This window comes from Mirounga angustirostris, unplaced genomic scaffold, assembly GCF_029215605.1.
Source record: "Mirounga angustirostris isolate CCGP_5_RB_7025 unplaced genomic scaffold, mMirAng1.0.hap1 SCAF_4, whole genome shotgun sequence".
Classification (NCBI taxonomy): Eukaryota; Metazoa; Chordata; class Mammalia; order Carnivora; family Phocidae; genus Mirounga; species Mirounga angustirostris.
The window spans coordinates 166774823-166785437 of record NW_026991712.1 but is presented as its reverse complement, the minus strand read 5'-3'; the positions used below and the strand labels follow the sequence as shown (position 1 = coordinate 166785437).

Genomic DNA, 10615 nt, shown 5'->3' with positions numbered 1-10615 from the left:
GCTCAGGCACACAAACCATCTGTGTTTCCCTCCCATTCCCCCACGCCTGCTGCCCTCCCTCCTAATCCAAGGCCACTCCTGTTTCACAGACTGGGAAGCTGAGGGCTGCCCCTCCTGCCCTTGGACTCACGGCCAGTACACAGGAAGTAAGGTCCTCAGGGGTGTCTGTGGAAGGAGATGGGGAGAATGAGCTCTCATCTCTCTTTGCTCTCAGGGGTGCTAGCCCTCCCGACCCCACACCACGACCCACACTCCTAGTCTGCCTCTTCACAACTCCTTCTGGGCTTGTTAGAGGTTTCTCTTTGACATTGGAGTGGTCATAAACGCTGGTGATCTTTGAAAACTGGTGATCGGGAGGTGCTGACCAGCTGTCTTCCATTCTGGAACCACAAGTCTTCCAACGGGTGACGTGGATGGAGCCATCAGGGGTTGGTGGGGTTGCTGAGAGGACAGGGGATCATGGCTGCAGCAGACCCGGCCTCAGGGACCTGGAAGGGGGTGGGGTGGCTGAGATATGCCCAGCCCCCTTACTGGTATGAGCTTGAAAGGTTGGCCAAGGGTGGATGGGGGCCGAGTCTAGGAGGGCTTCCCTGTGGGTCAGGCTGAATTCAGGGCTCTGGGCTCCGTTCATCTGGTTCCCAACAGGAGAACAGGTATATTGCTTCAAGAGAGGCGCTGGCGAGGGGTGGTGGTGGTGGTGGTGTGTGTGATGTAGATCACGTGGGCTCTAGAGTGTCCCAGCTGGATGGGGGCTTGGAAATGGGATTCAGAGACCAGACACTGGGTTTTGGAGTCTGAAACTACAGAAGGTATGCTGTGTTCAAGGCCTGCCTCCACCAAAAGCCTAGCTGTGTGGCCTCAAGCAAATCACTTCATATCTCCGGGCCTCAGTTTCCATATCTGCAAAATGGGAATTATAATCCCAGCCTAGCCCCTGGAATTAAGAGTCAAATGAAAAGGCTAGAAAGAGCTCCATCTGCTAAGAGATTATTTTAATTGAGGGAAACTGAGGCCCAGAGAGGGCAAGGAAGGGCCTTGCCAGATGTCACACAGAGAGTCGGTGACGGAGCTGCAACTGGAACCCAGGACTCCTGCTTCTAGTTCACAGTAACTCTCCCCAGGGCTGGTGAACGAGTGTGGTGAGATGGGGCAAATGCCATTTCTCCCTGGACAGGGGACCGGAAGTGGGGTGAAGGGTTTCGAAAGGGAGCGGCTGGAGAAGGGAGGGAGGCCCCAGCGCACGCCAAGGCTGAGATAAAAAAAATACAAACCCCGCGATCCCCTCCCCCGCCCAGCCCGTGCCACCCCTGGAGTCGGGCTGGAAGGGCCAAGTCCAAGTCCGCCGCAGACCCAGCCGGAGCAGGCTGCAGTCGGTTCGCGAGCCGCCAGGGGGCGCGCCTGCTATTTCGGCCCGAGCTCGCGCCAGGGCGTCAGTCCAGCCAGCAAGCTCGTGGCAACTGGATGGGCGCGAGACAGAAGCTACCCCGACCTGCAGGAAACAAAGGCAGGTTAGGGAAGTGGATCCGCAGAGAGGTTCGGCTGCCCTCCCCGCGCCTCCCTGCCTTTCCTTCCCCTACAGCAACGCCCCAGTCCCTCCACCCCACCCCGCTGGGCACCATGACCCACGTGTACAGAGGCTGCAGTTGTAAATGCGACGTCTTCTGGGGCGCCTGGTATCCGTAGGAGTCAAAGCCACCGATGAAGTCAACTGCGGAAGGGGAGGTGGCGCATAGTTAGGGATGAGCCTGTGGGGTATGAGTTATGGAAGGCTAGGTCCTGAAAAGGAGGAATCTGAGGGCCAGACCCCTGTACAGAGCCTTAGGGCGGGGCTTTGCTGCAGGACCTATGCGGAGCAGAGCGGGATTTTCAGGAGCTCAGCCAGAGTGGGCCAAAGCCCAAGGGGATGGAAAGCCTCGGGGGGGGGGGGCCGTCCTTTAAGGGAGCAGGGCTTGAGCCACTTAAGGGGGCAAGACCTGGGAGGTGGGGGTGGACGGTAGTCGGGGGACGAGGCTGGGCGCGGGAGGTGCTTGGTAGGGGCGAGCCCCGTGGAGGTCCTCGGAGGGACAGAACCTAAGAGGAGTGGGTGGAGAGCAGTGCTGGAGCCGTGCACTGGGCACCTGGGTGTCTGGGTCACAGCCCAGAATGCGCTGGCTATGCCGACCGTCACCACCCCTGCCGCCTCTTCTTCCCCACCAAGAGGAACCAGTTGGCCAACCCAGGTCTCCTCCCTCCCAGGCCGCGCGGGGCTCTGTCCAGGGTGCTGAAGGCACGGGGTGGTGTGTGGCCAGGCTTCCCCGTTCCCTAGGGGCTCGGCACTCACAGCTGTCCTCCTCCTCCAGGAACACTTTGCTCACGTAGCAGGCGAACACGAAGCCAAACAGCTGGGGGTGAAAGGAAAGAAGACGGAAGCTCTTCCTCCACCCCCTGCCTGGCCGGGCCCAGAAGGACAGGAGGGACTGGGTGTGCGAGGATGAAGGCCAACCCATAACAACTTCAAGTTAAATGACTGGGCCTTATAATCAAACATACCTGGTCCCATTATCCGTTCTGTGAGTGGACTTGGACAAGTCATAATTTTACCTCTTTGGGCCTCAGTTTTCCCAGCTGGACCTGGGCAATACTTCACTGGTTTGTTAAGAGGAATGAGGATTATGTGGCTTTGGGTGTGTGGGGCGCTGAGGGCAAGACTGGGAACTATATTACTATCTTGGGGCCACTCTTCTTTAACTCTCACAACTCTACACAGTTGAGGTGGTCATAAATTTCTGTTAATAAGCATATAAACTTGGAGAGGGCAAGTGACTTGCCCAAGGTCACACAGCAGATACACTGGAGACTGGGTTGACTCATAGTCTGATGACTCATCCTATTCATTAAACCTGCTCACTCCTAGAATGGGAGCTGGGGCAGGGGGTGAAGGGAGGAGATACAAGATATGGAGACAGAGCCAGGCAGAAGCACAGGCAGGCTGGAAGATCTAGGTTCTCCCCTTCTTAACTAGAGCTAAACAAAGGAGTTGTGGTGGAGTCCACCTCTGGGAGTGTGTGGGCCAGGGGGGACAGGAAGACTCACAGCCAGGAAGATCTGCAGGGCACTGCTGAGTGCTTCAATGTAGGGATAGTCAAGCAGGCAGCCGGTGACAGAGATGACATGGTGGTCTTCCAGTGCCAAGCGGGAGTTCAGGACAGGTGTCACCAGGCAGCCTGGCCCATTCTCCATCCACCAGGAGCGGTGCAGGGATGTGTTGAAGGTCATGATGAAGTCCCGGTCCTGGGGGCAGAGGGGCCTAGAATACTGAGCTGGGGCCAGGGGCAGGGGGATCTTCCCCAGGCCCCAGGAAACTTTATATAAGATCTACGTCACACCTGGACTGTTGTAGCAGCCTCCTCTCCTGGCTTGCTTTGAAGAGTACGGAGGGAGCCCATTTCTGCAAGTCTATGTTTGGCCAGTAGGTGGCGCTTGATGACTACATAGGTCTCACACTTCCATCAGAGATGAAAGGGGCTGGTGCTGACCGACCCACAGGAGCCCCAAAGTTTCAGGGATGGAAGGGACCCTAACAGTGGCTGAGTCCAGTTTTCCAGCCATAGGTGAAATCCTCAACACAGACCCCTTCACAGCCCATTCAGCCTCTCCACTGCTCTCTGGGTGTGGCCCTGGGCAAACCTGTCCTCTCTAGTCCTTGGTCTCCCCATCTGAAATGCAGAAGGGGCTGGCCCAGATCAGAGGTTCTCACCCACGGTGTGCATCTCTGTGTTTATCAATCCATTCATCATGCAGCCTGTTAACAAATATTCACTGGGTGCTGACCAGGTGCCAAGCCCTGCGATGGGATGTATGATCTCATTTCATCCTCGGCAACCACATGAAGTGGTTATCTGCGCTCACTAGACAGGGAAACTCAAGCTCAGAGAGGGTGAGACACATGCCCAGGGTCACAGTTTGGAAATGCTGGAGCCGGGACTTAGATCTACCAGAACTACAAAGCCAATGTTCCCATTCATATATTTTCCCCTCTTACATACTAAAAATAGAAGTTGTATCCTCTGGGCCTGCTCTTCCACAAGCTAAAAACTTCCCCTTTCTTCAATAGTTCTGCATGGGATCTGGTCCACTCTCGATTTTCCCCAAAGACTACTTCGTCTCTTTCCCTTCTGAAAATACTGATCAGAACTGGACTCAAATCTTTGTGGCCTAAGCAGTTACCAAATGCTGTACATGACATTTTCACCTCCCTTGCCCTGAACACGTGTGGAGCCCAAGAGCACTTTTGCTTCAGGGCCACGACAAGTGGTTGGTTTCTACTGAGCTTGTGATCAAGTGGGACCACCGCCCATCTTCACGGCCCCTCAGCCTTATCTGCTCCATCATTTGTTTCTGAGAAGTGCAGAAGAGGCCAGAAACTAAAATGTGGGGGTAGGGTCTGTGGAGCACAGATCATTTGGGTGTGTAGAGGGAGGTCTCTTCAAGAGATGATGCCCCAGACCAAACTAGGAGCCCCTGGGGCAGGGGATAGGAAAGGTCAGGCTCTGCCCTCTGGCATTGCCAGGCCTGAGGCTTACCTGGGACAGCTGTCCAACCTCTAGGTAGAAGCAGATGATAAATGCATTCCAGCCAACCCAGAGCACCAGCCAGGCTGCATACTGGAGAAGGGAGAGGTGGGATCAGGGTGGGGCCTGGGGGAGCGGGGATGGGGCTTGTCAATGGAGACAGAGCTCAAGGACCGAGGGGACCTTTGCAAGGAGAAATGATGGCACTATCTCACGCAGAGAGCACTTTAGAGTTTACAAATCATTATTACATCCGTCCGGTCCTTACAACAGCCCTGCATGGAAGGCACTGTTCTTTCTCTAAAGATAACCAACGTAAGCGCTAGAGAGGAGGTTTCAGTTTTCCAAGATCACACAGCTAGGAAGAGATAGGGCTGCTCCTCAGGCTCCAGTCCTCTGGCAGCTAATCCGATGCATTCTGCAGAGAACAATAGACACAACCTGGCTCCACAGAGCTGGAGAGGAGGGGGTATTTCCACCCAAGTCCTGGGCCTGCAATTCCAGTTCTGTCACCCAGCACACAGTGCTGCTTAACGGAGTGCCTGGGGCTTTCCCGAGAGCTGGAGAGAAGGATTCTCCCAACCCGGGTGAGATAGAGCTTTGGAAGGGCCCTGCCCACCCAGCTTCTGGGAGGTTCAGCCTGTGGGAGGTGGGCGAAGCCCAAGAACGAGCCAGAATGGGCTGTGGCAGGAGCATGTCATTGTCATCACAGGTGTCCCTTTTCCCTCCAAAGAGGCATGTGAATGGGTCACTGAGGAAGAGCAGGGGAGAAGGGTGAGCCTAGCTAAACACAGGAGTTTAACAGAGACCATCAAGGACTAAGGCTTGGGAAGAGGAAGCAGGAGGGAGGCAGGGACACAATCCACTCCTGGGATCAGAGCACAGAAGGCACTGACCTCAAAGCCCCACTTGCCATCATACCACATTCTTGATGAACAGCAAAGGACCAAAGCCAAGCCAGCCTCTTAAAGCAACCTGAGAAGCTAGAGAAGATGAAGTCCGTCCCTGCACTGGCTTACTGAGGCAGCGTGGGCATGTTTCAAGAGCCTTCGCTCTGGGTCTGATGCTCTAATCCTGCCACTTATTAGCTGTGTGACCTTAGGAAGCCTCGTAACCTTTCTGAGCCTCATTTCCTCATCTGGAAAATGGAGATGGTAAGATATCCCTTGCAGGGCTGTTGTAAAGATAAGTAAACATGCGAAACTTTTAGCAGTACGCTTCGCACATGGTAGACACTAAATGACCTAGCGGGTTAATATTTGGATTCTTCCCTAGGAAATCCTTTAGGGAAAATATCAATCTCGTCTCTCTGCTGAGCAAAGAAGCACTGGGACTTGGGCATCTACCACCAGCCGGGCTGGAGCTAAGACAGGGCAGGGGTCTGGGCACCCAGGGAAGGGGGGGCAGTTCATGCCTGGAGGGGCAGGGGTGTGGGAGGGGCCAAGGGAGCCATACCAGAATGAGGTACCGGGAGCGGTACTGCACGGTGCCAAAGATGCCCAGGATGACTGCCATGATGTGCAGGAAGTTGGCTAAGATAGGAGCCCATTGATAGCCCAGGAAGTCAAAGATCTGCCGCTCCAGCGCAGCGACCTGTGGGAGAGAGCAGGCTGAGGCCACAGTCACCACCTGAAAGGGGAGGACAGGGACTCCTCCTCGACCTCGTGGAGCAGGTGACACCCCTTACCATGGTGACGAGGCACTGTGGCCTGACTGTACAGTCCAGAGCCATCCCAGCCCCACAAGACCACAGGGAGATGGGGAGATGGAAGCAAGTCTGTGGGGATGAACTGAGACGGAGCCCTGCTCATCACTTTGGGGACAGCTAATAGAAGGGAGCCGGGGTTCAGAACACCTTCCTCCCTGCCAAGAGGCGCTCCCCGTTAGCACCTGCCCCTGCCTCATGTGGGGCTCGAAGCAGGTGGAGTTAGGATCCAGACCGCTTCCCCCAGCCCTGGCCAAGGGCTGAGCCACGGCGCTGAAGGGCCCAGGAAAGTCCCTGGGCCTGAGTCCCCTCTTCCAAGGACTGCTATCTGGAGGTTGCCCTGGCCCATGAAATCTATGGGCTGCAGAGAAAGGAATTTTTTTTTTATTCCCCTTCCCCAAGGGAGCTACAGTAGGTTGCAAAACTGACCTCAAGTTCTTTCTCCCCCTGTCCCCGTGCTCTTTGGCAGTACCCTTCTACAGTAACTCCATGCTTGGTCATGTGACTTGCTTTGCCCAATGGGACTTTAGGAAGCATAGTGCAAGTGAAGACCTTTTGAAAAAATTGCTTGTGCCCTGGAGCTTGCCCAATTCCTACACCTGTAACACAGAGAGCACCATGTGGAAGAGCTCCTGTGACCCGCTGGAGGATAAGAGGAGAACCAAGGCCCCCCAGATGATAGCCCGTCAACCATCAGACATGTGAGTGAGGCCATCCTAGATCATTCTGATGCCAACCAACCCACCAACTGACCAAAAAACACGTAGCCAGACCAGAAGAATCACCCAGCTGACCTACAGAATCAAGAGCTAAATAAAATGATTGTTTTAAACTGCTGCTCTAGAATGATCTGTTACCCAGCAAAAGCTAACCGATACAGGATGCAATCAATCCTCCCTTTCCAGGAGCCCCTGGTTCAATGTTTCAGCTGATACACTTAAGAACACAGGTGCCAATGACATCCATTGTTATTGACTGTCCAATACTTCTTCTCCTGGTGAAAGAACCCATCTCTTTGTTTTGGGAACCGCCTCCTGGACCTTTAGTCCATGTGCCTTGGGTGGGGCTGAGCCCACCTCTAATTTCAGCAGTGGGCTCATGACTCAGTCCTAACCAGATCATTGACATACAGGGATCTGGTCAGGGCTGGGCACTCGCCCTGTGGCCTGCTCCCGAGAGTCACCCCGGAGAGCTGCTGGAGCAGCCGGGACAGAGATGCTATCTGCCAGGGTATCTGAACGGGTACAGGGTCGCTCAGAGCTGTTGGTGGCTGTCTTTGCCATCTCAAAGGGACAGAAAGGGAGAAAGAGTGAACAAGCGAGGGGAGTGCCCAGGTCGCATCGTTTTCGGTCTGAGGATCTAGCCATGCTGGAAACGAATTCTCCCTCCTTGTACTTGTGATTTCTGTCACTTGCAACCCAGAGTCCTGATTAAAATAGAAGGGGAGAGAAGAGGATCTGGCTGGGAAGGAACAGGGAAGATCCCAGAAGCCGTTTTCCTGGCAGGGAAGCGGGAGGAGGTGGGGCTGATGCTACCACACAGATGGTAAAGCTCGGGCAGAGACCCAGGAAGCTGCAGGCCCAGCCCTGGCACCCACCCACCTGGCGCCAGCCTGCCTCTTGTTGGTGACTCCTCCTGCAGGGCCCTGCAGATTGTAAAGAGCTTTCATCGCTCACTGGATGTTCCTTGGCAGAAAGGCAGAGCTGAGATCATGATCTTGTTCTGAAGCAAGAGACCATGAGGCTCAGAGGAGGGAAGTGACTTCCCCAAAGTCACATAGTAGGGAGGTGGCAGAGCCGGGCAGTCATTCTGCTTTTCTCTGTCACCTGTCCCATCTTGGCACCAACTTATCAACTTTCCCTCTTGGCATTGGCACTGGAGTTAAGAGGTGTGGATTCTGGTTGAGAGTCTACAGACTCTTGGGTGACCTGGGGCAGACCACCTTCCCCAGTGGGGATCAAGCTCCTTCTTCCATACAGAAGAGACCACTGGACTACATGATCTCTAAGGGCCTTCCACCTTTGACTCTAATGGTCTGCTGCCCTTGGGGAGAAACTCCCCAGGTTGCTCCCTGCTCCCAACAGCTTCTGCCCCACTTCTGCTCTTCTCCTTTCCACCCTGACTCTGCCAAGCCTTGGGGAGCCCTGGTGGTTTGGGGCGCACTTGATCTCTCAACTCAGCTCGCATCTGGTCCTGGCAAGGAGACTGCCATCAGAGGACAGAGGACGTGGCTGAGACAGACTTGCCCAGGCTCATAGTGTAGCTGGGGAGACATCTTGCCTAGAAATGCCCCCGAAAAACATGGTATCACCCTGCTCCGCCCCTGGCTCTTGCTCCAACCCCTCTGGGTTCTCGGGGACCTCACTGACAAAGCAAGCAGTGGGACTGTTACCACGAAAAGCTATGGAATCACTAAAACTCAGGTTCAAATTGCAGCTCTGTGTGACTCAGTGCAAGTTACTTTCCCTCTCTGAGCCTGTTTCTTCAACTGTAAATAGGGAAGGCAATCCTTTCCCCAAGAAGTTGTTGTGAGGATATGGAGACATCACAAAGACTGAGAGACAACTAGACTTAATAAACAGTGGCTAGGGTGCCTGGGTGGCTCAGTTGGTTAAGCGACTGCTTTCGGCTCAGGTCATGATCCTGGAGTCCCGGGATCGAGTCCCGCATCGGACTCCCTGCTCAGCGGGGAGTCTGCTTCTCCCTCTGATCCTCCCCCTCTCATGCTCTCTGTCTCCCATTCTCTCTCTCAGATAAATAAATAAAAAATCTTAAAAAAAAAAAATAAACAGTGGCTAATTAGTAGGAGACTCAACAGTGGAGCTTCTTAGTTGGGCACCGAAGGCTTGCTGGGAGTTTCCACACTCCTTTACCCTGCCCCACCCCCGCCCCAGCTACTACCCCTGAGTGGCTGAAACAACAGTTGAAGTCCTGCCTTCATTTCCCTTTTCCTTTTTTAAAAGATTTTTTTATTAATCTATTTGACAGAGAGAGAGACAGAGAGAGCAGGAGCACAAGCAGGGGGAGTGGGAGAGAGAGAAGCAGGCTCCCCGCGGAGCAGGGAGCCTGATGTGGGGCTCGATCCCAGGACCCCGGGATCATGACCTGAGCCGAAGGCAGACGCTTAATCGACTGAGCCGCCCAGGTATAAACTTAATTTTTTTTAAAGTAAACTCTATACCCAATTCAGGGCTCAAACTCACGACCCTGAGATCAAGTGTCCCACGCTCTACCAACTGAGCCAGCCAGGTGTCTCTCCATATATATTTTTTAATTGAGATTCTGCGTCTTATAAATATCTCAATCCTAAAGTTATTATTTTTTATTAGAAAACCAAGTCAGATATTCAAGAATTTCTGCTTGTGCAGCTGCGAGATGTAGCTAATTACACAATAAAGAACAAACAAATAGGGGGAATATCTTTCCCATCTGGTTGCACCAGCTTAGAACAATAATCCGAGGGCTGCAGTGATTGTAAATCCTAGCTGGCCTTGTTAGTTTGATGAGAGGACTAGTGTGGAGACAATGGCAACCTGCTCCTTCGAAAAAATTTCAAGTGCACATGCACGGAGGGAAAAAGTGACTTTGGGCTAATTGTTTTTAACCTGGTCAACCGGTAAGCCAGGTCTTGAGTCTCTCTCCTAGGTGGGCCAGGACTATGGCAGAAGCTCCTGCTGGCAACTGATGCAGCCTCCTGCGTGATGGGGGTGCGGGGGGGGGGGGGGGCTGGCCACTACCCGTCTGAGTGCTTTTTCTTTGCATGTTTTTGTTGTTATTTGTTTGAAGTAGGCTCCATACCACCATGGAGCCCAACGTGGGGCTTGAACTCATGACCCTGAGATGAAGACCTGAGCTGAGATCAAGAGTTGGATGCGGGACGCCTGGGTGGCTCAGTCAGTTGAGCATCTGCCTTCGGCTCAGGTCATGATCTCAGGGTCCTGGGATCGAGCCCCGCATCGGGCTCCCTGCTTAGCGGGAAGCCTGCTTCTCCCTCTCCCACTCCCCCCTGCTTGTGTTCCTTCTCTCTCTTTGTCTCTGTCAAATAAATAAATAAAATCTTAAAAAAAAGTTGGATGCTTAACCGACTGAGCCACCCAGGTGCCCCGTCCAGTTACTCCGTCATCAGGGCAGCCCGCAGGGTTTGGGACAATCGCTGAAGCCCCTGCGCCTGCCAATGCCCCCCCCCCCAAGACCCGGGATAAGCAGGACACGTGCCCTAACCACCCCAGAGTGACGGATGAGAACAAGTCCCCTGGATCCTATGTGGATCTGTCAGGCCCACAGCATAAGTCCCACCTGCCTGCCCCTCTGCCTCCCCACCCTCGTCCCCTCAAGGCCCGGTGCCGCTTCGCCTGACCCA

The 10615-nt window shown here is 54.2% G+C and overlaps 1 protein-coding gene across 2 annotated transcripts in view; it reads right to left on the bottom strand.

Annotated features, from left to right (window-relative positions):
• Positions 1-975: 975 nt before the first annotated feature.
• NKAIN1 (sodium/potassium transporting ATPase interacting 1) overlaps positions 976-10615 on the bottom strand; it is a 36932-nt gene continuing 27292 nt past the window's right edge. Inside the window, exons 2-7 of one of the 2 annotated variants that reach the window (XM_054513016.2) lie at positions 6006-6143; positions 4563-4643; positions 3073-3270; positions 2321-2381; positions 1627-1708; positions 976-1489 (exon numbers count right to left, since the gene is read on the bottom strand). In XM_054513016.2, coding sequence (XP_054368991.1) covers positions 1480-1489; positions 1627-1708; positions 2321-2381; positions 3073-3270; positions 4563-4643; positions 6006-6143 — 570 coding nt within the window. In that variant the 3' untranslated portion in view covers positions 976-1479. The remainder of the gene's footprint in view (positions 1490-1626; positions 1709-2320; positions 2382-3072; positions 3271-4562; positions 4644-6005; positions 6144-10615) is intronic. The other variant, XM_064589597.1, reaches the window with a different exon arrangement.